Here is a 27429-nt window from a genome sequence, read left to right on the forward strand (position 1 = left end):
CGCTTCGCGCCATGTGCACTCAACCTGGTGAGCACTTAACCTGGTGAGCCGGCAAGTGTTCTTTTATTCACATCACTGACAACCACGGAGGTGGACAAAAACCAAAACAAACCAACAAAAAACCCCGCCTGTTTCCGTAGTGTAGTGGTTATCGCGTTCACCGCACACACACCCACACACAAAATAAAACCAACCAAAACAACAACAGCCACAAGAACCCTTACAAAAGGAAAAGTTGTGTGCATAGATTTTTCCGAGTCCCTGGCGGCGCGCTGCCCCGGGAGGTGGCGGTATGGTCGTGCTCCAAGGTGGGGCCCTGTTCAAGTTCAAGCTCTGCATCTGGACCGAGTTTCCGGACAATCCAGTTACGTTTTTCACTTAACATAAGAAGGAAAAAGAAAAAGAAGGCGGCTGCGATGCCAGGACTGCAGTCCGCGGCCAGCAGGCGGCCGGGAAGGGTCGCGCTCGCCCCCCCGGGAGCCGCAGGGAGGGGCTCCGGCCGCCGAGCCCAGGGGCGGCTTCTCTTTTTCTTTCTCCCAGGAGTCTCCCAGCGCCGCCAGCGGCTCGCCCCGCCCCTCCCGGAAGACGCCGCGCGCTGAGTGGCTGCGCTCACGGGAAGCCCCGCCCTCCCTTCGGCCGGCCCCGCCCCCTCCCGCCCCTCCCTCCCTCCCGGGTCCCGGGCCCCCTCCCCCGCCCGCCCTCCCGCCCTCCCGCCGCCTCCGCCCGCCGCCCGGGCCGCGTCGGGTAAACCTGTTTGGCGAGGCGGCCGCGCCGGGGCTGATCGTGCGGCCGGCGGCTCCTCGCGGCTCGCGGCTCGCGGCGTCGGGGCCCCGTGGTGCGCGCGGCCGGCCCTGGGCCCGGAGCCCCTCGGCGGCGCCACCATGTACTCGGGAGCCGGCCCCGGTGAGTGCTCGCCCCCGGGCGGTTGGCGGCCCCGGCCCCGCGGGGCGGGAGGGCCTCGGCGGTCGTCGGGTCCCCGCGGCCTGTGCCCGGGGCGGGAGGGGGCGCGGAGGCCCGGGAAGGACCCCGGCTCCGGCTCGTGGACCCCCGGCCTCCCAGCCCCCCGGCTCCCGGCCCCTCGGATCCCCGGCTCCAAGCTCCCGGGCCACCGGCCCCCCAGCTCCCGCTCCGGTGGCCGGGTTGGGCCCGCGGCCCGCGGCGGGGACGAGGCAGAGGCCGATCCCGGGTCCAGGCCGCGCTCAGTTTCGCTTTTCTCCTCGCGGCCCCTTCTCGGGATGGAGGGAGGTTGGGGGGTGGGTGGGCGGGGAGGCCGTGTTGGGGGCCCGTCCCGGGCGGGGAGAGGGAGCCCCCCGTGTGCATCACTTCTCCAGGGGAGGACACAGGAAGCGCCCCCCCCTCCGGCACCCCCTCCTCCCCCCCAGGGGGAAAAAAAACACAAAAAACTGCGTGCGCGGCTCACTGCCATTGCAGACACCAGCTCCTTATTCAAGTGCTAATTGCCTTTTACAGTTTCCTAGGGGCAGCTCAAGAGATGTGTGGGTTCCTTTTGCACACCCCCCCCTTCTTTTTCTTCTTCCCGGTCGGCACCGCCAGCTTTTGCAAAAGTTGTAAAGAAACTTGAGGCCGGAGCTCAGCTACCCCATTCTCCACACTCCCCCCCCACCCCGCCCCCTCTTTTAAACTTGGGGTCCCCGGAGGCTGCACCGCGTGGAGGGTCCGGTGTCGGGCAGCTTATGCTCCTGCTCCCGCCAGGCACGTGGCTCCTAAATTTCCCGGCCGCGGCCCCGCGGCTCGTGCAGCCCGGCCCCTTTGTCCGCCAGGCTGGAGCAGCCTGCAGGCCCCGCCGGGTCGGGACCCCATGCCGGGGCTCCCCCAGACCCAGGCCTCCTGCCCTGGGGTCTCTGGTAGCCTTTCCCCGCTTCCTTTGACGCGTCCTCTCCTCCTCCCCTCCCGCCCCACCCCCACTGCCCTGACTATTTCCAAACTGCTGCCTCTGCCTTGTGAATTCTCTGTGTCTTTTCCTGATGCCACTCAAGGGAAGCTTCTCCGAGGCCTGAGCCTGACCACCCTGCCTCGATGGTTTCAAGGTAGACAGTGCTCACACTCTAGGCGGGGGGGACACACACACGGACGGACACACAGACACACACACTTAAACTTACGGACAGATTATGATTATTCATGAAGCTTGGATTGGGCAGTTGTCAGCCTTCTGACATGGCTGGGCCTTCCCTCCCCCCCCCCCTTCACTTTATTCTCACAATTTCTGGGTCCTGTAAAGCAAGTGGAGCCACCACACTGTTTCACCACCCCCTCCCCCCAACCCCCAAGGTACCTAGTTGAACAGCCCAAGACCTAGAAAAAGTGGAGAACCTTGATGAAGGTCAAGCTTTTGTGTTGCTTTTGACTTGGTGGAAGCCACTGAACTTGGTGGTGTTCACTTTGAAGAAAAACAGAGGCTCAGAGGTTAAGAGCCTCCCCCAAGGTCATATGGCCTGTATTAGGACAGGCCGTCTGATTCCCAAGTTGGCTCTGTGGCTTCTTTAGAAAAGTGGCTGTCAGACCCTTCTGACCTTGACCCACAGTAGGAATACCTGTTACATGCAGACTAGAGCAGAGCAGAGCGTGGGTGTGGTTGGAATAAGAGCCTCCGGAAGCATCCGGTACCTTAACTGTATGTATGTCTGGTACAGGGATGTTTCCTTCTCTGCTTCATTTAAAAAAAGACAAGAAAGGCTCTAGTCCTCCTATTTCTGGTGGCTAACAGCCTTCTGAAGACCCTGCCCCAGTGTGGGTGTCTACATCATGGCTGGTGGGGAGAGGGCCTTACTACTCACAAAGAAAACCCACCGTGGGATTGAACAGCTTTGGTTAAAAAAATAAATGGGTCTGTAAGGTAGTCCTTAGTTAATGGCAGGATGGAAATGAACCCAAATTCCCAAATAGAAATGTGCTGTAATTATAAGGGTGTGGTGTGGTTTGGATTTATTCTACACATTAAGACTTAATTTTGTATAAGGGACTTTTTGGAACAGAGCCTCTTCGATGAAAGTTTTTGGTATTATATTTCCTAATTTAAAATTATGAGGAGACAGTCTGAATTGTTGTAAAAATTCCAAATAGTCATGTACTTCCCAACTTGAATCCACTCCTTTAAGCAACTAAAAGAATTAATTTTAGAAAATAGAGTTCATAATAGGCCATTATTGGGATTTACTGTTACTATATAGGTATACACATTACATATGTGGATTGATGTCTAGACTATTTCTTAGTTTGAATTCCCATCTCTTGGTCTTTTGAACTACTGGAATAATTTGTCTAGGGTTCTCTAGTGCCCTGAAACTTCATAGATGGACAAATTCCTTCCCCTTTTAACTACTGAAAAGATCTGAGTGTGGAGCAATTGCTTACTCCAGGGGAATTGTTACTGCGCTCAAAGCCTTCTGGGGCATTAACTCCATCTCTCATTTGATACACAGTAACCTCTGACATCTAAGACTTATTTGAGAGTGCTCTAAAGGATTGTGACTTGGAGAATATATTAAGTAGCTTTCACTGGTTTCTAGTACCATTTAACTCCTGTACATCAACAACTTCTCCTGCACCTCCACTTATTTCAGTGAAGGTATACCAGTTCCATAATAACAGTGCGCTTGTAGCTTAGAAGCCTTGACCTCCAGGCAGGCTGCGTGGCCTGGAATGCATGGTGTGTGTGTGTGTGTGTACAAGTACAAGTACTTCTGGCTTCAGTGTCATAAATCTTCATGGTGCTAGTGGCTTTATTATGTATAATGGGAAGATAGGTGACGTGGGCCAGTTTGGACATTTAAGTATTCTTTTGTAAATTGTTCAACATGTTATATTTGAGGGGCTTGTTGATAAAGCACACCCCTTATCCTGGTTACAGCCCTAGGGTTCCATACCCAGCACCTCGAGAGACCACCTTGTATGGCACAAGAGGACCTCCATGGATGGTGAAACCTGAGCAAGTTTGGTGTACTGTTGCTGTATAGTCTTTTTACTCATGGGTTCTGAATTTTAATGTAACAACATGGAAATCAGAGTTCTTTGTTTTGTAGGCTTCCATTTAGAATCTGAGACTGAGTGGTGGCACACCTGGTAGAGTGTACACATCACTGTGTGTGAAGACCCAGGTTCAGGCCCTTGATCCCTACCTGTGGGGGAGGGTGGGAAGTTTTACAAGTGGTGGAACAGTGCTGCAAAAATTTCTTCTTCCTGTCTCTCCATCTCTTTCTCACTTTTTATCTAGATGTAAGGAAAAAAAAAAAAGCCACTGGAAGTCGAGGAGTTGTATAAGTACTGAGTCCCAGTGACAACCCAGGTGACCCCCAAGAAAATATTTTTAAAAGACGAGGGATAGTTGGTGGTTTTGCACCTTACACATACCCGGGCTCAAGATCATGGCCCCCACCTATGGGGAAGCTTCATGAGTGGAGTGGTGGAGCAGTGCTGCAGGTTTATCGTGCCCCCCCCCCCCTTCTGTCTCTATCAGAAAGAAAAAAGGAAGAGACTGACCAACCACCAGGAATGGTGGAGTCGCTGTGCAGGCACTGAGCCCCAGTGATAACCCTGGAGGCCAAAAATAAAGTATAGAGCTAGCACACATATAACTTTAATTACTGAGGACATTACAATTTTAGTCTTCTTTCTTTAGACCAGGTGTACTGTGCTCCTGCCCCCCATTTCCTCTCTTTATATGGTTCTAACAAGAACCTCAATGTTCAGTCTCTCTTTTGTTTTCTTTAAAAAAAATTTTTTTTAAATATTCGTTCCCTTTTTTGATGCCCTTTTTTAATATTTATTTTCCCTTTTGTTGCCCTTGTTTCTTATTGTTGTTGTTGTTGTTATTGATGTCATCGTTGTTGGATAGGACAGAGAGAAATAGAGAGAGGAGGGGAAGACTGAGAGGGGAGAGAAAGACAGACACCTGTAGATCTGCTTCACCGCCTGTGAAGCGACTCCCCTGCAGGTGGGGAGCCGGGGGCTGTAACTGGATTCCTTACACGCCGGTCCTTGCGCTTGGCGCCACGTGACCCTTGTTGTTTTTTATCGTTGCAGTTATTGATGTCGTCATTGTTGGATAGGATGGAGAGAGGAGGGGAAGACAAGAGGGGGAGAGAAAGATAGACACCTGCAGACCTGCTTCACCTCTTGTGAATCTCCCCTGCAGGTGGGGAGCTGGGGGCTGGAGCCGGGATCCTTAAGCTGGTCCTTGTGCTTTGAGCTACCTGCACTTAACCCGCTGCGCTACCGCCTGACTCCCCCAGTGTCTCTTTTTCAAGGCCCTCGTTTTTTCGTGACCAAACAGCTGTGCCCTTCTGACTTATCTTTTGATAGCACTGTAACCTGTGCTAGTACACAGTTGATCTTTTAGATTGGGGCATTTTGCAGGTGAGATGGTGGGTGTGTGCATGTGTTGCTAAGGCCCTGAATATTCGTGGTTCTATGACTCTAGGGCTGTGTTTTTTCCCCCCTCCTTTAGTGATTCAACAGAATTTTGCAAAATTCTGACATTGGGGGAGGGTATAATTTCACAACCATTTATGGTCAGCATAAATCACTCCATTCTTCCCCGATACTCTGTGTCTCCCATCCCCTCATAAGCACCATGGTTCTCAGGCCCTCCCCCCTCTCCCTTATTCTTTTCAGTTCTGATAGAGAGGTAGAAAGGGGCTGGGGTAGATAGCATAGTGATTATGCAAAGACTTATGCCTGAGGCTCCCAATTCCCAGGTTTAGTTTCCTGCACCTGAGCTGAGGACTGCTCTGGTGAGGGGGGTGGGGGAAGAGATAGGAAGAGACTCCATACTACTGCTCCCCCCTCCATCACCTATGGAGCTTCCTTGGGTGTTGTAGTGCTCCCGAGTGGTGCCAGGGTTCCATCCTGGAGATTTGCACATGATAAAGTGTTCATGCTAGGGTGAACCTTATCCTAGGCCCCCAAGGATCAACCATCATCCCTCCCTGGGACCAGGGTAGACATTGAGTATCCCAGTGGGCAAGTAGGCAGGTAGTTGAGCTGGCTAAAAGCTTTTCTTAAACCTGAGGCTTGAAGATAGGCCCCAGAGTCGTGGGTGTAAACCCCTCTCTCTGTCTCTCTCTTTTTTTTAATTGGATAGAGACGGAAATTGAGAGGAAGGGAGAGAGACAACTGCAGTACTGCTTTACTTGTGAAGCTTTCCCCCTGCAGGTGGAGCGGTTTAAACCTTCTAGCTTGTGGGGGGTGGGGAGGATTGGAGCATCTTGTTAAGTTCATAGGTGACCATCTACTAAAACCCAGGTTTGAGCTCTTACTCGTCACTTGCAAGAGAGAAGCTTCAGAAGCAGGAAAGTAAGTACTGCAGGCCTCTCCCATCCTCTCTATCTCTCCCACTCCTCTCAAATTCTCTCTGCTCTATCACAGGGGGAAAAAAAAAAAAGGAAAAATGGACACTAAGAGCAGTTTCTTTTATAGGCATCGAGCCCCCCAATGGCCTCACACACATCGAGCCCCCCAGCGGCCTCACATTTTCCGAAGAGCTCATAGAATCGCAGGGTCCAGCATGGCCTGTGAGAACTTGACGCTAGTTTGTATCAGAAGTACCCATGTGGCTCTGGGGCCATTGAGTAAATCGGGGGTCGGGTTGGAGGCTTGTCTAACTGTCCTCAAAAGTTAATTCAGGAGGCTCTTTGGGTTGAAGAGAGGCCCGAGTATGCAGGAGAGGAAATCTTAGGCCGGTCGTCAAGGCCCACAACAGTGGGGGTTCTCCGTGTGGACTGGCTACGGGTGAAGTGATAGACATGGGCCCCTCGGCTGCCTGGGAGTAGAAGCATCCAGAACTAGGGAGGCTGATAATGGTCGGATCCCAAGTCCATATCTCTTAAGACTTTGTCAACTCAGAAGCATTCCTGCAAGTGGTTGGTGGCAGTGACATTTTTTTAAAAAATATTTATTTATTCCCTTTTGTTGCCCTTGTTATTTTATTGTTTTAGTTATTGTTGTTATTGATGTCGTCGTTGTTGGATAGGACAGAGAAATGGAGAGGGGAGGGGAAGACAGGGGGAGAGATAGACACCTACAGACCTGCTTCACTGCTTGTGAAGTGACTCCCCTGCAGGTGGAGAGCCGGGGCTCCCGGTCCTTGCGTTTTGCACCACATGCGCTTAACCCACTGCACTACCGTCCAACTCATGGCAGTGGCTTTAGGTCCGATGTGAGGATGATGATCTGAGGCTGCCTGGTAAATCCATAACCCCCTGTTCTTGAGGGAGAGTCCAGCAAACGAATACCCTAGTGGAGCAGTCAGAATTGGAGAGAGACTCCCACATGTCTCATCAGCTCTGCTCAGTGGTGTTTGGCCAGCTGGGGTGGAGCTAGAGGGTCTGATTGCACTGGCTTTGCTCCCTGTCAAGGTCTTAACAATAGGCAAGGATAATGAAAGCTTGAGTCTGAGGCGTTGGGAGCCTGCAGGGCCCTGGAGAAGGTTCTGGTTGGAGGAGGGGAAGTGGTAGAGGGCCAGGCAGGGCTCTGTGGGTGGGGCCAGACCCAGGGAGGGGCAGCAGAATTGCCTGAAGGCCTAGCGAAGGACCAATATGATCCTTTGAGGCAGGGTTTGAAATTTGCTGGTGGGGGTCGGGCGGTAGCGCAGCAGGTTAAGTGCACATGGCGCAAAGTGCAAGGACTGCTGTAAAGATCCCGGGTCTAGCCCCCTGGCTCCCCACCTCCGGGGGGGGGGGTCGCTTCACAGGAGGTGAAGCAGGTCTGCAGGTGTCTATCTTTCTCTCCCCATCTGTCTTCCCCTCCTTTCTTGATTTCTCTCTTTGTCCTATCCAACAAAAACAACATCAGTGGTAACAATAACAACAAGAGCAACAAAATGGGAAAAACTGGCCTCCAGGAGCAGTGGGTTTGTAGTGCAGGCACTGAGCCCCAGCAATAACCCTGGAGGCAAAAAAAAATGCTGTTTTGGGAGGGGCACAGGGAGATAATGAATGAGCCTGAAGCCCACCGCAGGGAGCACCTCCCTTGGGAGTGGAGCTGAGGATGACTCCTGGATGACAGCCCGAATAGGAGCCTGGCTAGGAAATGAATGATATCCCACAGAGGGTTTTGTGAAGGACCGTAGAAGTTAAGCTTCTCGAGGCTCCATCTGTCTCATAGACACTCCTCCAGCTATCCTTTGGCTGCAGGTGTGGTTCCACTATGTCCGCCAATTTTACTAGAGCTGGGTGGGAGGAGATCCCCCCATTTGTTGTCAGTGAGGATTGTCTTCATTGCTGTGGGTGGAGTCCGGAGCAGCCTGTGAGCTGCTGTGAAGGCGACTTAACACCAGCCTGACTCAATATACCGTTCACTGCAGTAGTAGTGAACCATCCCCAGAGCTGCTCTGAGCTATTTCTGGAGGTTCTGGGCTCCCGTAGTGAGAAACTTACACAGGAAAGGTACTACCATTCATAGGTCAGAGTCAGCTGAGACGCCAACTTTGACTCCAGGTGAAATAAAACAGCCTCTGGGGTTTATCTGTCAGGGTGGAGGTGGACTCGGCTTATTCAGGTGTTGAGGACAGGTAGGTGCTTGCTGTTTCCTTCTTGGACTTTGAATATGGGAGGCACTCACTTGGCTACTTGCTCACCGTGTTTTCCAGCCCTGTGACTTTGCCCCACTTTTCCAACTTTTTACCCCCCCTTTTTTTATGTGACACTGGGAAATGAGCCCAGGGCTTTGCTCATATTCAGTATCACTGAGTGGTCTCCCAGGCCCAATTTATTTATTTATTTTTATTAAGTTTTTTTTTTTTTTTTTTTGTACCAGAGCTCTGTTCAGCTCTGGTTTATGATGGTGTGGGGGATTGAACCTGGGACTTAGGAACCTCAGACATGAGAGTCTCTTTGCATAACCATTATGCTATCTATCCCTGCCTTTTCTTAAGATTTCTTTATTTATGAGAGTGAGGGTGGAGCAGCACTCTGGCCCATGCCGTGCTGAGGATTGAACTCCAGGCCTCATTCTTCATATTCTGATGCTCTAGCCATTGCCAGGTCAACAATGACCCCTCTCTCCTTCCCCCTCCCCTCCCCTCACCCCTCTGCCTTTCTTTTTTCTCCTTCGTCCCACCTCCTTTCTTCTTCCTTTCTACCACCACAGCACCACTCCACTATTTTTTTTTTAATTTTCCATTTTGTTGCCCTTGTTGTTTAACATTGTTGTGGTTATTGATGTCATTGTTGTTGGATAGGATAGAGAGAAATGGCGAGAGATGGGGAGAGAAAGAGAGACACCTGCAGACCTGCTTCACCGCCTGTGAAGCGACTCCCCTGCTGGTGGGGAGCCGGGGGCTCGAACCGGGATCCTTATGCTGGTCCTTCCGCTTTGTGCCTCGTGCGCTTAACCCACTGTGCCACCGCCCAACTCCCAACCACTCCACTATTCGTGACGTTCCTCCACACCCCCCATGGTGTTCCCGAGTGTTCCCGAGGCTCAGGCCCATGGCTGCATAAACTGTATGCCGTGTGCTCTAGCAAGTGAGCAAGCTGCTGGCCCTCTGTCCTTGAACTGAACTGGCTTAGGGCCTGAGTGCAGCTCTGAGCCGGTTCTGGTGGTGGCCCTCCTAGCCTTCGGGGGGCGCTGTGGCCCTCCCACCCTTGTGTGGCAGACCAAACAGGTGCGAACGAACTCTGTGGATGTGGTGGCTTCGCTTGTGTGTAGGCTACAAAGGAATTGCTAGGTAAATACATCTAGAAAGTGAGAGTGGAAAGTAAGTGCAGTCCAGAGGACAGCCTTGGACAGATAGCAGGGCTTCCGGTGCTGGCACTCTTGGGATTTGTAGATGTCACTGTGACGAGGTAGGGTGTCTCCCCTCACTGTGACAGACTCAGCAGGTTGGGCCGACCTCACTCCATCTGTCTTTGCAATTACCGGGCGTGCACTTAGCCCTTTTGATCCTCAGTCTCCTCCTCCCTAGGAGGATGGTGCTCTGCTCAGAGAAGACAATGCAGGCAAATTGTAGCTGTTCGCCCCAGTGCCTGGCTCACAGGAAGCACCTAGAATCTTCCCTATTTCCACTGCTGTGGGTGTGTCTGTTACTCTGCACACCTCAGGTGCTGTGCTATACTGACTGTCTGTTCACCTGTCCCATGACCCTCTTTATTGACCTTTGGGTCCTTTCTTTCCTGGGGTAAGGGGCTAGGAAACACTAGACCAGCGGCATCTCTGATAATAACGTCCACCAGGTGCTCTGTGTCTGTGTGGTGCTGGGGAATCAAAACAGTGTCAATAGCCTGAGCTGAGCTCCTCTCCCTGGCTGAGCCGTCGACACAGACCTTTTGGGGAGCAGGTGCCCAGTAAGTGGCGTTCTGGCAGCCTGCTCCTATCTTTAGATGATGAGCTTGATCACAACCAGGTGGATCTAAGACAATTTCCTGTTTGTTGTTGCTGGGGACGCTTTGTTCCATCACATGCTGCTGTTTTTCCAAGTGTGCCATTCATTAAACGTGGGGACATGCTCCTGGAAGGTGTCTGAATGTCTGACTGACTGGTGATTACACCCTGACCTGTAGTTGTGGGTGTTGGAGCACATGTGAGGGAGGGAGGTGGGCAGTGAGGACGGGGACACTGATGGTCAGGCAGCTAGGCAGTGACTCCCAGGGGCTAGAAGAGAATATTCATGCTGAGGTGCCTGTGCTGTGGAGGTCTGGCAGGTGTATTGAGAAAGCAGCTGGTAGGCTTGCAGCAAGGGCTAGAAGAAGTGGGGAGGGAGTCGGGCGGTAGCACAGCGGGTTAAGGGCACATGGTGCAAAGTGATCCCAGTTCAACCCCCTGGCTCCCCCTCTCTGTCTTCCCCTCCTCTCTCCATTTCTCTGTTTTATCTAACAACGATGACATCGATAACAACAATAATAACTACAACAATAAAACAGCAAGGGCAACAAAAGGAAAGAAAGAAAGAAGTGGGGAGGATTCCTACAGAGACGGGGTGTGGGGTATAGGGACATGGAGGGGTGTGTGTGTGTGTGTGTAGGGGAGGGTTTGCAACCTTTGGTCCTGAAGTGCCTGTGCAGCTTTTTTTTACTGAGTTTTTGTTCACCATTATTATTTTGAATTTTTTTTTTTTTTTGCCTCCAGTGTTATTGCTAGGGCTCAGTGCTTGCACTACAAATCCATTGCTCAGGGAGGCCACTTTTTTACCTTTTGTTGTCCTTGTTGGTTATTGTTATTGTTATCATTGTTGTTGGATAGGACAGAGAAATGAAGAGAGAAGGGGAGAGAAAGACAGACACCTGCAGACCTGCTTCACCACTTTTGAAATGACGCCCCTGCAGGTGGGGAGCTGGGGGTGGTAACCTGAATCCCTTGTGTAGGTCCTTGTGCTTCACACCATGTGCACTTAACCTGCTGTGCTACCGCCCAGCCCCATATTATTATTACTATTTTTAAAACATATTTTGTTTATTTTTTTAAAAAGATTTTATTTATTTATTCATGAGAAATGACAGGAGAGAGAGAAAGAACCAGACATCACTCTGGTTACATGTGCTGCTGGGGATTGAACTTGGGACCTCATGCTTGGGATTCCAAAGCTTTATCCACTGCACCACCTCCCAGACCACTATTGTTACTATTATTATTAATGCTGAGGAGTGACATAGAACCTTGCTTCTGTGATACCAGTGAGCCACCTCCCCATCTCAAGTTAATTTTTTTTTTTGCCATGCTGGGGCTTCAGACATGTTTGATTACACTACTCCTAGGGCTGGATCCCCCCTCTCCCCATTAAAAAGCTTTAGAGATGTACAGAGTAGAGCCTCCCTTGGTATTCCTGTGTGGCTCTGGGACTTGAACCCTGGGCTTCATGCATGTATGGCACATCTCTTCCATTGGCAAACTATCTCTAGCCCTCCCAGCCCTAGTCACTGGTGATCCAGCCCTAGTCACTGGTGATCCAGCCCTAGTCACTGGTGATCTACTTCTCCAGACAGACAGAGAAAGACATTGTAGCACAAAAGCTTCCTTCAGTGTTTCGGGGGTCCAGGCTAGACCTAGGGTCATGCATTTGACAAAACAGCACACTATCTTGCTGGCCCCTTTCAGCTGCTGCCCCCCACCCCTGGCACTACCAGGGTGCCGACACAACTTGTTTGTTCCTTCTGATCTGTTTTTCAAATAGATGGTGAGAAGGGGCCTGGGTGGTGGTGCACCAGGTTAAGCACACATAGTAATAGATGGCGAGAAAGAGACAGAGAGGGGGAGGAGAGGCACCTATAGCACTGCTCCACCATGGCGAAAACATTTTATTTTTACTTACTGGATACAGGACGCAAACTGGGAGAGGAGAGGGAGAAAGGAAAACACCTGCAGCCCTGCTCTACTGCTTGAGAAGCGCGCCCCCCCCCAGCTGCGTGCCACCTTTTTTTTTTTTTTTTTTTTTTTGCCTCCAGGGTTATTGTTGGGGCTAGGTGCTCCCGGAGGCTATTTTTTTCCCATTTTGTTGCCCTTGTTTTATCATTGTTGTGGCTATTACAATTTTTTAAATTTAATTAATTTGCTTTCCCATTTTGTTGCCCTTGTCTTTTTATTGTTGTTGTAGCTATTATTATAGTTGTTATTGATGTCGTCGTTGTTAGATAGGACAGAGAGAAATGGAGAGAGGAGGGGAAGAAAGGGGGAGAGAAAGATAGACGCCTGCAGACCTGCTTCACCGCCTGTGAAGTGACCTTCCTGCAAGTCAGGTGGGGAGCCGGGGGCTTGAACTGGGATCTTTACGCCGGTCCTTTTGCCTTGTGCCATATGCGCTTAACCACTGCGCTATTGCTCAACCACCCCCCCCACCATGTTTTAAAAAGTTAATGTGACTTTTTTTTAAATCTTTATTGGATAGGGACAGCCAGAAATCGAGAGAGAAGGGGGAGAGAGGGAGACAGAGAGACACCCCGCAGCTCTGCTTCACCACTCGCAAAGCTTTCCCCCTGCAGGTGGGGACCGGGGGCTCGAACCCAGGTCGTTGTACATTGTAACATGTGCACTCAACCAGGTGCGCCACCACCCGGCCCCTCCATCATTATTAAGCTTCATCCCCCCAGGTGGGGGCCGGGGCTTGAAGCCGTGTCCTTACACATGGTAATCGTGTACTCAACTGATGAGCCACTGCCCAGCTTCAGCCAGTCATATATAGATATATATATATATTTTTTTTGAAAGAGAGAGAGAGCGCAGAGCACAGTTCATCCATGGAGTCCCCCTGTTGTTGGCCTTAGTGCTTTCACGTGGTGCCATGCTTAAACTCAGTCTAATGCACAGGAGACAGACAGCACACCTGGTAGAATATACCTGTCTGCCTTTCTGGTAGGGACATTAGGACATGGGCATGGGGGTTGGGAATTGGCTGCAGGCCACCAGGGCTATGAGTCTTGAGAACTACTGAGTCTCTTCCTAGCCCAGGTCTGCAGGTGTCAGATGGGAGGAGGACAGAGCTTGTCTCCAGTGAGGCTTGAATGCGGACATTCAGGGTGGCACCAACTCTGGTGGCACTGGAGTACCGCTTGTGGGCTAACTGGGGTTGTGGCTTTTACCATCATGCAGAGGCCTTCACTCATGGGCTGACTATATCTCTCTCTGATGAAAATCTTGAGGTGAGCAGAAGGGAGATGCTCTGAAAATAAATGCTAGACGGTGAGAATGTGGCCATGAAGCCGTAGGAGCTCAGTAAGGCAGCAGATGTTTCTTCTTTGGAGGAAGAATCTGAACTTCTTTCCGTTGGGGAGTCATCATACTGAGACAGTGACAAAGTTGAGAAGAGGTGCAGCCAGCTCTGGGCTTTTGCCATCTTGCGAGTGTCAGAGCTGGGCGAGGAGGTAGTGACATGGAGGTGATGGCTCAGGGCAGGGCTCTGCCATCCTACGTGGCTCTCTCTAGGATGGGGCGGGGCTTTCAAGGATGTGCTCTGTCAAGTTTTCCCCTGCTGCCAAGGGCTAGTCCAGGGAGCACTGATTTTAGTGTGGTGTTTATTGCTACCCCCTTTTTTTTTTTTTTGCCTTGAGGGTTATTGCTGGGGCTCAGTGCCTGCACCATGAATCCACTGCTCCTGGAGACCATTTTTCCCCCTTTTGTTGCCCTTGTTGTAGCCGTGTTGTTATTATTGTTGTTGTTGATGATGTTCGTCGTTGGATAGGACAGAGAGAAATGGAGAGAGGAGGGGAAGACGGGGAAAGAGAAACACCGGCAGACCTCCTTCACCACCTCCCCTGCAGGTGGGGAGCCGGGGCAGGCACCGGATCCTTATGCCGGCCCTTGTGCTTTGCGCCACATGCGCTTAACCCGCTGCGTTAACCACCCGACCCCCTGCTACCTGTTTTTTTTTTTTTAGTTTCAAACTGTACAATAAGTAATGTTTCTTTTATTTATTTATTTAATATTTATTTTATTTATTTATTCCCTTTGTTGCCCTTGTTGTTTTATTGTTGTAGTTATTATTGTTGTCGTCATTGTTGGATAGGACAGAGAGAAATGGAGAGAGGAGGGGAAGACAGAGAGGGGGAGAGAAAGACAGACACCTGCAGACCTGCTTCACCGCCTGTGAAGCGACTCCCCTGCAGGTGGGGAGCCGGGGCTCGAACTGGGATCCTTATGCCGGTCCTTGTGCTTTGCGCCACCTGCGCTTAACCCGCTGTGCTACAGCCCGACTCCCATGCTACCTGTTTTTAAATTTTATTCTTGCCTGCTTTTGAAGAGTCAGTGTTCATGCTGAAGAAAGGATCTCGCCAAAGCTACCTTGCTGGTTGCTGATTCTCAACACTCTTGCTGTGGTGCCACTCTCCTGCCTGTGTCAGATAAGCCCAGCCACCTACCTTCAGTTTCTCAGAATCACACACTTGTGTAGCCAGATGTTCTTTCTTTACCTGAACTGAGGATCTCTCTCTCTCTCTTTTTTTTTTTTTTCTGCCTCCAGGGTTATCACTGGGCACTGTGCTGGCACTACAAATCCACTGCTCCTGACATTATGAATCCACTGCTCCCGGCGGACATTCTTTTTCCATTTTTTTTTAATTGGATAGGACAGAGATGGGAGGGGAAGTTAGAGGGGGGGAGAGAAAGACACCTACAGATCTGCTTCACCATCTGCACCCCTCTGCAGGTGGGAGCCAGGGGCTCAAACCGGGATCCTTGCATAGGTCCCTGTACTTTGTACTATGTGTGCTTGACCTGGTGCTCCACTGCCTGCCCACCCCACCCCCTAACGCTGAGAATATCACATGGCCACTGTTGTTAGTACTGTTCTGTGCCAAATATACGTTTCCTTAACAAAGAGAGCAGAAAAGAGGTTTTATAGCGAGGGTATTCCTTCAGAATGTGCTACCCTTGTAATACAGACTGTTTCAAAGTAAATAATTTAGTGGTATTGAGTGAGTTTAGTGTCATATAACTGGCATGTCTATCTAGCTTGAGAACATCTATCCTCCCTCCCTTCCTTCTTTCCAAGTTTGCCTGTGTCAGGGACTTACGATAACCCTCCAGGGTTATCACTGCAGCTCGTTGCTTTCACTACAAATCCACTGCTCCTGGAGGCTACTTCCCCCCCTTTTTTTGTTACCCTTGTTTATCATCGTTGTTGTTATTGTTCTTATTGCTGTCGTTGTTGGGTAGGACAGAGAGAAATCGAGAGAGATGGGGAGACAGGGAGGGGGAAAGACAGACCCCTGCAACCTGCTTCATCACCTGTGAAGCGGCTCCCCCTGCTGGTGGGGAGCTGGGGGCTCGAACCGGAATCCTTATGCCGGTCCTTGCGCTTTGTGCCCGTGTGTGTTTAACCCACTGTGCTACCGCCTGGCCCCCGGGTTGGTTCTACCTTTTGACCATTATGGACATTGTATTATGAACACTTTTTAAGAATAATTTATTTTAATGAGATAGAGAGGGGAGAGAGACTAGAGCACTGCTCAGCTCTGGCTTACGGTGATGCTGGGGATTGAACTTGAGACCTCGGAGCCTCAGGCATGAAAGTCTCTTTGCATAACTGTTAGGCTGTCTCTCCAGCCCATGAACACTCTTGTACGTGTTTGCATATGGGCATGTACCATCATTTCTCTGGGAGCACATACCTAGCATTGGAATTATTAGTTATTCTCTCTTTTGAGGAACTACCAGTTTCTAGAGTGATTCCACCATTTGACATTCCTACCAGCAATGTTGAGGGTTTTGGTTTCTTGACATTCCTGCCAACAGGTAGTGATATCACAGCATTTTAGAAATGAGGTTTTTGTGTGTAATAAGCCACTTCTGGCATATTATTATTTACCAAAGTAGAAAAAAATACTAGCTATAAGCTTGTTTTGCCCAAATTCTCCTAAAAGTGAGAAAGTACCTCCAGCTTAGAGGCTGTTTGGAAGTTGAACAGCTAGATACACACGGTGAAGCTGTGTGTGCTCTTATAGGGCAGAAAGAAAGTAAGAGTCTCAGCACTCAGATTCAGGCCTGTGTGTCTAATGTCAGAGTAAATGTGGAATGCCAGCAATGTGCCAGGCGTCGTGCCCAGTGCTAGGGAAACAAGGGCAAATGCTGCCTTTTGGGGCTCCTGGCCTCTGAGCATGCTGGCTGAGTCATGAACACAGACACAAATCTGTGGTCTCAAATCCATGGAAAGTGGCAGGTGTTCTTGATGCCAGAGGGGCCCAGCACATTCCAGGAGTGGGGAGGGAATGTGAGCTTGAGCCTGACTTGTTGAGGGCCTGGGTTGGGGCTGAACAAGCAGAGGAAGCAGAAGCTGTCGCCATCAACTTTGGACTATTTTCCTGCTGGACCTACAGACGCTCATATTGTATTTCCCATGACTGTTTTCTCCAAGAATCTTCATGAACAGTCATATTTGAAATTCACATTGGGTGCTGAGTATGCAGTTTGCTACTAAAGCATCCTTGGGAATGCCCGTGTGTGCTCACATGGACAGAAACACCTCTACACATCTCTCCTTCAGGATGGGGTACATCTCAAATACCACAAGTTCATATGTATGTGTCAGATCCCAGCCTAATACCACAGGGCTATTCTAGCTCCCTCTTTGTATTTATAATTTCTTTTTTTTCCTCTTTTTTTTTTTCTTTCTTGTTTTTGCCTCCAGGGTTATCTCTGGGGCTCAGTGCCTGCACTATGACTCCACTGCCCCTGGAGGCCACTTTTCCCCTTTTGTTGCCCTTGCTGTTTATTATTGTTGTCATTGCTGTCATTGTTGGGTAGGACAGAGACATTGAGAGAGGAGGGGAAGACAGAGAGGGGGAGAGAAAGACAGACACCTGCAGACCTGCTTCACCGCTTGTGAAGTGACTCCCCTGCAGGTGGGGAGCCAGGTGTGGTGACTGGAATCCTTGTGAGGGTCCTTGTGCTTTACACCATGTGCATTTAGCCTGCTGTGCTACTGTGTGCCCCCCTTTTATAATTTATCAGCTGGTGAGATGTCTGGCTCTCTTCAGCCACTGTTTGTTTTCACCACGGTATCACTGGGGCTCAGTGCTAGCACTATGAATCCACTGCTTCCAGATGCCATTATTTCCCCTTTCCCCTCTCTCCCTCCCTTCCTCTCTTCCTCCCTTCCTTCCTTCCTTCCTTTCTTCCTTCTTTCCTTTCTATTTTAGTGAATAGGATAGAGAGAAATTGACAGGGGAGGGAAGGGGAGATGGAAAGATACCTGCAGACCTGCTTCACTACTCATGAAGTGTCCCCCTGCAAGTAAGGAGTGGGGAGTGGGCCGGGTGGTAGCACACCGAGTTAAACGAAGTGCAGAGATCCTGGTTTGAGCCTTTGGCTCCCCAACTGCAGGGGCAAGCAGTGAAGCAGGTCTGCAGGTGTCTTATCTTTCTCTCCCCCTCTCTATCTTCCCCATCCCTCTCAATTTATCTGTCCTATCCTTTTTTTTTTTTTTTAATAGATAAAATAGCCTTCAGGAGTAGTGTATTTGAATTGCTGGCACCGAACCCCAGCAATAACCTGGAAGCAAAAAAAAAAAAAAAAAAAAGAGTGGGGACTCCAGCCTAAGTCCTTGCTCATAGTAATATGTGCAGTTTAACTGGGTGCACCATTTCTGGGTCCCCTATTTGTCAGGCCCAGGATATACAAAAAGAAGTTTTATTTTTGCTGGTAGAACTTCGATGGGGCTTCATACCTTCATTATTCCACAATTCCTATTGAACTCTTGTTTTTTCCCCAGTTAACAGGTTAAAAACAGGGAGAGAGGGGCAGCCGAATTAGACACCACAGCACTGCTTCACTACTCCTGAAGCAACCCCTTTAGGATGGTACCCCCGTGTCATGCCTGCAGCTTAGAACCCCGGTCCTGGAGCATAGTAAAGTGTGTGCTCCACCAGCTGAGTTATCTCCTGGCCCCAGAAAGAGTTCTAGGTTCTTTAACTTGCATTCCTGGCAGAAAGCGCACTGCCGTGATAACTGCTAGGTGTGGATGACATTGTTGCCTTTCACCTTGTAGTCTACAGTCAGGGTGCTGTCTTCCTAGGTTCCTCTGGTTAGTTCCTTCTCTGTTCCTTCAGCGTGGTTACCACATAGTCTGAGCTTCGTAACGCCTACCTGCCTGCCTGCTCCTCCAGCTTTCTGTGGAGCAGTTACTTGCTCACACAGGCACCTCATCGCATTGACTGGGAAAAACAAACACCCAGCAGGGTAGCCGTCTGGGGTTTGTACACTTGCCTCGTGTCTCCTAGGGGTTTTCCCCAGAAGCTCTGGTTTTTCTCCTATGCCCTGGAGATGGTGTCCCAGCAGTTCCAGCCCGGCTGCTGCATGTGGGCTCCTGTGTCCAAGTGAGGCCACCTTGTCCAAGTGAGCGCTGCCTCCATTCAGCCTGGGCTGCTGGGAGAGATGCCACCCTGGACCCTGGGCTGGAATGAATCAGTACAACCAACCATTTCCTATTATAAGTGTTGCTGGGAGTTCTCTGTTTAGCAGTCTGCTAATCCTTTTCTTTTCTTTTCTTTTCTTTTCTTTTCTTTTCTTTTCTTTTCTTTTCTTTTGTTCTTCACCGGAAATATACTATCAGAATGTGACTTTTGTTTATATTAACTAGTTAGCCCATGGTCAAATCAGTTTTACTATGCATCGCTTCCCAGAAAATTGTTTTCCAAGAGTCTATCCAGGGATGTCTGATGAGGACTGACTGTGTTGTCTCTCTGACAGTTACTGTTTGAGTCATGCTCTGTTGTGCTACTGGCTTCTCTCTTTTGTGCTCTTGCTTCCAGTTCTTCTAGTCTATGAGAAATCTGGTTAAATGTTGGTGGAAGGTAATAATAATTAGTTTGGACTGAGGGGGGAATAAAAGATTGTTATTCATGTTGCAGTTAAATTTGATACAAATCGAGGCAAGTCAGAACCCTCCTTTGTTACAGAATTGTGCTTGGTGTTACCCATATTAACGTTCCAATTGTTTCAAAGAGCTGCTGGCAAGTGTGTGACAGAGCCCAGAAATCAGAGTGGCTAACAGTTGCTGCGGATGCCAGGGATGACTGCTCCGTGTGGATAGACTGTGTGTGCACTTGGAATCCAGACATTCTGGCGGCTGCTCCTTGGGGGCGGGAGAGCATCTGTGTCCTGGGAGTAGCCCCCCTCCCCAGTGGGCCCCAGGCTGGGACTGCAAACACAGGTGGTGGTGCCTTTTATGCTCACTCAACAGATCTTGTTCTTCTCTTCATCTCCAAGAATTTAGGAGGTAGCCATACTTTAAAAAGCGGTGGTGATGATTACGTAGGGAAAATGAAGGCCGGGAGATGGCTCACCTGGAGAGCGTGGTTTGCCATGGCTCGAACCCCCCAGCCACCAGCACATGGAGGCTCCACAGGTGGTGATGTGCTGTCGTGCTTCTCCTGCTCTCAGCCTCTCTTCCTCTCTGTCTCTTAGGAAGAGGACGATGAAAAAGGATCCACTGGGAGCAGCGGGATTGCGCAGGCACAAAGGCCCGTTGATAAACAAGTAAATAAAGTGAATGCTTATCTCCAGACACAGATAGTTGATGTTAGCCTACGTTTGTAATTTCAGTTTTTGGGATATATTTGTATTTTTTAAAATTTATTATTGAATAGAGACAGAAATTGAGAATGGAGAGGGCGATAGAGAGGGAGAAAGACAGAGAGACATCTGCAGCCCTGCTTCACCACTTGTGAAGCTTCCCCCCTGGCCCCCTGGAGTTGGTGTATTACAGGTGGGATTAGGGGCTTGAACCCGTGTCCTTGAGCACTTTAGTGTGTGCGCTTAACTAGGTACACCACTGCCTGGCCCCATTTGTAATTTCATATTGTTCTCTTTCATCGAGTTTCTTTCTTTCCTTTTTTTTTAAACCAGAGCACTGCTCAGCTCTGGCTTATGGTGGTGCAGGGGATTAAACCTGGGACTTTGGAGCCTCATTGAGTTTCTTGAGCACTGCTGAATGCAATGCTCTATAGTGTGTGTGTAACACCCAAGTTGATAGTGTCTCACATGAAGAGACGACATAGCACACTCAGCTACCTTTAAGTTCTCTCACCCGAGGGACACCAGGGATACGCACAGGCAGCTTTGCCTGCTGCGTGACTGCTTGCTGCCGTGGCTGTGTGACCTTGGCGCCTCAGCAGCCTCTCCTTCCTCTGCCTCACTCTGCTCTTTTGGTGACACAGGCACAATCCCTCTAGGAGTTTCTGTGAAGGCTCAGTGCTTTCATAGACCATAGTACCAAGTCTTCAACACACCCTCCTCTGCTACTAAGACTACTGACTTTTTATTGTTTCGTTTTCAAAGATTGGTTTTAGTGGCACATCCACTAAACACTCATAGTGCCAGCACAAGGAACTGGGTTTGAGCCCCTGCTCCCCACCTGCAGTGGGGACGCTTTACCAGCAGTGGAGCAGGTCTGTAGGTGTCTGTCTTTCTCTCTCCCTTTCTGCCGGGCTAGCATGGGGATGCCTCTTCTCGGTAGTGTACTCTCTGGGTTGGAGAGAACGGAGCTAGCCTGGGCTGCTACTTACTGTGACTGTGAGAGGGATGACTCAGGAACAGAGCGGGTGGTGGCAAGGCGATTCAGCTCAATTCTTTATTGATCAGAGAGCCAAGGCTTTTAAGAGTTGGACCCGGAAGTGGCAAGTCGGAAACGGAAATGGCTTGACCTTGTTTGGAAAGGTAGGAACTACCTTAGCAACTGTTGGAGGGTTTTAACTGGTAGGATTAATAATACCCTGTAGGTAGAAAGAAGATAGTTCAAAGGAATGGAATGGGTGGGGATCTTCCAGGCAAAACAATGATTATGTAGATAATAAGGGAGCAGGCCATAGTATCAGGAATGCAGGGTGCTTTGTGAGACAGGGAGTCTGATAAGACTAGGCAAACCTTGGGGTTTTTTGTCTCTCCTTGCTCAGCCTCTCAGTAGAGAGAGAGAGATACTGACAGGATGGATGTCCCCTCAAGTCAAACCCTGCCAAGCTCAACCACATCCTCACTATTTCCTGACACCTTTCTACCTTCCCCTCCCCTCTCTCTCTTTCTCTCTTTTTTTAACCAGAGCGTTAATCAGCTCTGGCTGCTGGTGGTGGTGGTGGTGGGTGGTGGTGGTGGTGGTGTGTGTGTTTTTGGGGGTTGGGGATTGAACCTGGGACTTTGGGGCCTCAAGCATGAGATTTGCCTAATCATTATGCTAACCAATTTCTCTTTGTCTTATTGAATAAAATGGGGAAGAAAAAAAACAGGAAAAAATGGCCACCAGAAGCTGTGGCACTGAATCCCAGTGATAACCCTGGAGGCAAAAAATAAAATAAAAAGATGATTTATTTTATAAGGTAGAGAGAGAGAGAGAGAGAGAGAAGAGGGAGAGAAGAAAAGACCCAGAGCACTACTCTGGCATATATAATGCCAGGGATCAAGCCTAGAAGAAGCTCATGCTTGTAATTCCACAAGTACCATCTTCTGGGCCTCGGTCTGTTTATCTTATGTGTGCTTCCCAACAACTCTCTGGCCTGCAGACGTTGCATGCAGCTCTGCTGGGACTTAAGGCAGTGAGTCATATCTCTGCACTGGGTATAGACTGCCAGAGGACAGGGCGTGCCCAGCACCTGTCTCAGTTACCTGTGGTGAGCAGAGGCCACTGTGGGGTAGAGGGGTGTGAGTGTGTCTGTGTAGGGGGTGGGAAGCAGGCATACTGCCCAGTAAAAGCCCACAGGCACTCAGGGATGAAGAGTGCCAAGGCGTGCCTGCTTCCTAAGGGGTTAATTACAGAAGCAGCTTCTCTAGTTGGCCTTGCACAGGAGCAAGGCTCTGGCACTTCTGCTAAGCTCACACACTGGGGGCATTGTATTCATTCCATGGGCGGGGCTGGGATGGGTGTACAGGACCAAGCCCCTCCTGCTTCCCTCAGGTCCTCCCATTCTTGAGGGGACCCCAAAATAGCAGGTAGAAACTACATCCCTGGGCTCCCTTCCTGACTTCTTCATCACCATGGCTCTCTGTTCCTGCCTATTTCAGTGTATATAGAGTAGTGATAACAACAATATCTTTTTTGTTATTATAATAACCACAAGTTTATGTAGTACACAACTATCAGAATAAGTCATTTAATATATTGTCGTATAGATATGTGGTTATGGCATAATTAAAAAAATAGCAGTATGTTTTTACATTTTTGGTTTTTATTGGGTACAGAGAAATTGAGAGGGGAGGGAGAGACAGATGGGAAAGAGAGAGAGAGACACCTGCAGCCCTGCTTCACCACTCCCCTGCAGGTGGGGACCAGGGGCTTGAACCTGGGTCCTTGCGCACTGCAATGTGTACACTTAACCAGGCATGCCACCACCTGGTCCCACAATGTATTTGGTTAAAGTCTTATTTATTACATATGAGAGAAGATTTTATGTGAGGAACGTGGGAGAGAGAGAGAGAGAGAGAGAGAGAGACTGGTACTTGGGGCACCAGAGGTGGAAGCAGAAAGCTCAGGCCTGCAAGACCAATCTCCGTCAGATAGGAATGAGCCATTTTCCAGCTGCTCATTCTTGGTTATTAATTATTAGCAACAGTCTAATCGAGTCAGTAGTGTTATAATGGGTGTAACTAACTCTCATTACTCTTGTGCAGGGAAAATGGGTTAACAGTATGGGAAGTGCCTCTGGTGCTTTGGCTGTGTCCATGTTTCTGACGGCAGCAGGAGATTGTTTGACTGGGTGGAGAAAATACTGCAGTCCTTCCAGAAGTGTGCTCTTCTTAGGGTAGTTTGTGCCTAGAGCTGGTCAGCGCTGCATCACAGGTTGCTAATGAGGCAGTGTGGAGGTCCTTGGGGAGTTTCCAGCCTAGACTGTGGGGCTCTTTTGCAATGTCTGTGCACATCCTATATGGTCCTCTCTGAGCAGCTCCCTACAGTGCCCCCCACCCCCCAGCCCTGCACAAGGTCAGCCCGTGGATTTCCCTTCACGTTCCAGAGGGGTGAGCAACCTCAATGGCGAGATTACAGATTAGAGAGCACATTGCTAACGCATGTGCTCCCCCTAAAGCCCCCTTCTTGCAGCAGCAGGAGACTTCTTGGCTCATCTAAATGCCTGTTCGCATAGTTGGTTCCAGTTGGTTGCTTGGACTTTGTCAAGAGTTGTCTTCTAAACAAAGTCTCAGAAGAAACAAAGCAGACACGTGAGTGCTGTAACTCATTGGTGCATTTTAATTCAAAGCAGACCTCTGAGTGGATGTATCCTTGATTCATGGAAACGGGACATTTTTGTGGTAACAGAGCTGGAAACAGACATCTGCAAGAGGCCCGTCCAGTTAAGATGACAAGGAAACTTTGAGCCTATTAAAGCGCACACAACTTGAGAGAGAGCTGGCAGTTGGTAGAACACAAACATTACAGAGCACAAGGACCCAAGTTCAAGCTCCAGGCCACCAACACGGGAGTTCATCTGCTTCACGTGTGGTGGAGTGGCGCTGTAGTGTCTCTCCTTCTCTCCCTGCCTCTCTCTTCCCCTGTACCTGTTTCTTACAGTGATCACAGAATTTTATGGAGGAGTACAAGGTGAGAGTGCTGAAAGTCAGTGAGTGCAGTGACCTGTAGGGAGTGGTAGTAAGAATCCTAGATGGAGGACCAGCAAAATAGTTCACTGGGAGTGTCCTGCCTTGCCGTGTGTACCACCCAGGTTCAAGCCAGACCTGTTGGCTATTGAAGGAAGCTTCAGTGCTATGGTTTCTTTATCACTTTTTCTCAGTCTCAATCTGGGGGGGGGGGGGGGAAGACAGATGAATTCAGAAGCCCTGATAACTTGAATCCTCCAGTAGGCACTATTAATCTCCATTTTGAGGTGGGGAGCAGAACAACAGTGAAGTTGGGGTTTCCAGACAGGAAATGCTAGGTCCCGGATAGGGGTCTGGGTTGCTGTGTGTAGATTCTGGACCCTGATCCTATGAGGGTCATCTGGTTATCAGTGAAGGGAAGCTTGTTCTACTTGGCCCAGGTTGTGCAAAGACACAAAACTTTTAGAGGGGATTCTTTGCACTAGCCCAGTCTTCTCAGGGATAAAATGGGGAAAGGAAAAAAAAAAAAGACTTGGATGCAACTAAGTATGTCCATATCTTTCAGTGTTTTAATTAAAGGTCAGTTGATTGGCATTTTTATGGGTGGAGAGGGGCTTCTTTTCAATTAGTGAGTAGAATTTAAATTGTAAAGTTGGATTTCTGAATGAGTTTTGGACTGTGAATCCCTCTGATATGCTTTGTGAGCCTGGCCTTAGTGCTTCGTGAGGGAAAACTGTTGCCTGTCCCTTTGCTATGATTTCAGGCATCTTCTTAAGCTACTTCAGTTTCTGACTGATGTCTGAGTTCATTATCACATGCTTTCAGGAAGGATGGTGAGCTCAACTGGGTAATAGGATGAAAGGCCTTTTAAAACCGCAGCTTCTGGGTCCATATAAGGTCTTATACCCTTGTTACACCAGAATCAAAGACTGCTGATGAGTGGCCAGCGAGGGGGTGATATTTCAAGGCTGTGTGAGGTGCCCACAACCTCTGCTTCGTGCTGTACCCCATCACCCACTGGCACTCATCTGCATTGCGTGCTCACATCACTGCTGATCTCGTGTGCTCTGGCTCTGTTGGAGCAGGGGGTGCAGGGGCCCATTTCCCTGGCAGCTTGTTGTTTGTAGAAGGTTCAGTTGCAGCATAAGGAAAGGAAAGCGGATTGGGACATCCCCAGAGGCTGTCATCCCATGTCCCCTGCTCCCCTCTGTAGATCTGCCGCCTGTCGGCCTCTGGCTTAGGAGCCAGCGGAGAAACAGTTTGCTGCTGGAAGTGGGGAAGAGCGCTTGTTTGCTCGGATCTTTGCCCTGGTGGAATTTTATGTATTTTGAAGTGAATGATGTTTGCTGTCTTTGCGTTGAGCACTTGATAAATACTTGTTTAAACTGAAGCAACTGGATAAACTCGGAGGTCTGTGACCATTTATTTGCCAAACCTCCAAAGAGAAAGGAACAGGAAATGGGTGCTAGCCTCTGTGTCATGATCCTGAAATTCAGTGCCTGCGTAGACTTTGCCCTCATCTCCCACCCATTCAAACAGGAGACTACTAACTGGGTTAATCCAAAAACATGTAAAGTTAGCGTAATCCATTCAGGTCTGTTGTGGATTATTTAACTTACTTTGGAACAAACGTGACCTGCTTCCATATTTACTAATGATTAACTCTCTGTGTTTACTCTGCTGAAGTTGTTCATGTGGGTATCCATTTCCCTTTTGTAGGTGTTAGTTTCCTAGAGAGTGGACTTTCCACACTGTGTCTTTCACTTCTCACTCCTCCATTAGCAAAGACTAGTGATGACTGAATGCCTCAGCCCCCTCAGCCTAGGGCCCATACCTGACCGGAATGAGCCCCATGTGACTGTCAGAGCAGCCCTCTCCCAGCTGGCCTGCGTAGTGATCATGTGATGGAAACCAGGTGGGACATCTCTGCAGTACTTGAGTGGAGCCCTATGTGTCACTCATCTGCAGGGACTCATTATTCCTGTGGAAACTGAGGCAAGGCTATAGCCTTGTAGTATTTTCAGAGACTGCTCGGAGTGACAGCCCATGCCCCACAGACTGTACATTCAGACAGCAGTTCTGAAGCCTTTGAGTTGGCAGGCACCTCTTAGTAGTCTTGGATACTGAGGACCCCAGAGACCCTTCACTTGAGTAGATTTTAATCTGTAAGGGTTTGCATTAGAATTAAAACCAAGGGGCTTGAAATACTGTGCTATACCAACAATAAGAATGCCTGTATGGAGTGGGGAAGATAGATGGTGTAATGCAAAAGATCTACATGCCTGAAGCTTTGAAGTCCCAGGTTCAATCCCTTCTCCCATCATCATAAGCCAGAACTATGTAGTGTTCTGGTAATACTTAAAAATAGCCTAAATGTATTAATATATCCATTCTTTCTCTCTCATATATATATAAAGTGGTTTGCAGTTTGAGGTAAACTTGCTAACTACAAGGCAGCTTCTGCTATGGTCTATTGTGTGCCTACTATGTAGCATCCGGTCCAGTGTTGTTTGGCCTGAAATATGAGGAGCATCTGGCTTCAGGCTGACGTGGGTGGCCGGAGGGAAGAGTATTTTAGTGGGCTCTTCACAGAGTAGGGGATATTCTTCACCATCACACCAAAAATTGACCCATAGTAGTTTCTTGAGAATCAGCTGTCATGTTGGAGCTGGGAGCAGGTACTCGTCTAGAAGTCTTTTTCCTGGGGTGACCTGCATTGTGTATTGGTCACTTGGGGAGCCTCTACCTCCCTGGGTTCTGTGGGTTCTGTGGTTCTTCCCAGGGGTTCACTACCTGAGCAGGCTCAGCTGTCAGTCATAGTTGTAACTACCCATCTCTTCTGAAGGAGGTGGTGAGTATGTGGACGCTTGAAGATCAAGGCATGGACACAAACTCTCCTTGAAACTGCGTTTTCCTGTTAAAGCTGGGGCGTTATAGTGGCAGAAGCTGGCAGCTTTTCCCGGAAGCAGCAGGCCCATTGATGCAGGTTTGAGAAAGAATCTGTGAAGCAGGAAGCCCAGCTCACAAATCATCTCCTGCCACACGGCTCTGGATGTGAAGCTATGCATCATCCCGTCTCCTCACATGGGACATTAGATGGGCGCCAGAGTCCCACCTCATAGATCAATGCTGTTGATTGCTTCGTTGAGGACTGTTTGGGATAGCTTGCCGCTCCCACCCCTACTGAGGTACCTGAGCTGGTAGTGTGGTGTCTTTTTTGGAAGTAGGCAGTTTAAAGTGTGTCTGTAGTATTTATTTGTTTGTGGTATTGGGACTTGGACCCAGGGCTGATATTAGTGCCATGTCAGCACAAAGGGGCAAATGATGTCTTGGCACCACAGTAAAAACAGTGCTGATGTGGAGACAACAGGATTATGTTCTTACATGATGGGAACCCGGAGACACAGGTCTGCAGGTCCCATGTATCGCCGACCTTTGCAACACAATCATTAAAGGGTCAGGGGTTTG

The 27429-nt window shown here is 49.5% G+C and overlaps 1 protein-coding gene across 1 annotated transcript in view; it reads left to right on the forward strand.

Annotated features, from left to right (window-relative positions):
* Positions 1-706: 706 nt before the first annotated feature.
* Positions 707-27429, forward strand: part of AGO2 (argonaute RISC catalytic component 2) — a 114520-nt gene continuing 87797 nt past the window's right edge. Inside the window, exon 1 of the mRNA XM_060195959.1 lies at positions 707-903. Within this exon, the coding sequence (XP_060051942.1) occupies positions 882-903 (22 nt within the window). The 5' untranslated portion in view covers positions 707-881. The remainder of the gene's footprint in view (positions 904-27429) is intronic.

Source organism: Erinaceus europaeus, chromosome 8, assembly GCF_950295315.1.
Source record: "Erinaceus europaeus chromosome 8, mEriEur2.1, whole genome shotgun sequence".
NCBI classification, from domain to species: Eukaryota; Metazoa; Chordata; class Mammalia; order Eulipotyphla; family Erinaceidae; genus Erinaceus; species Erinaceus europaeus.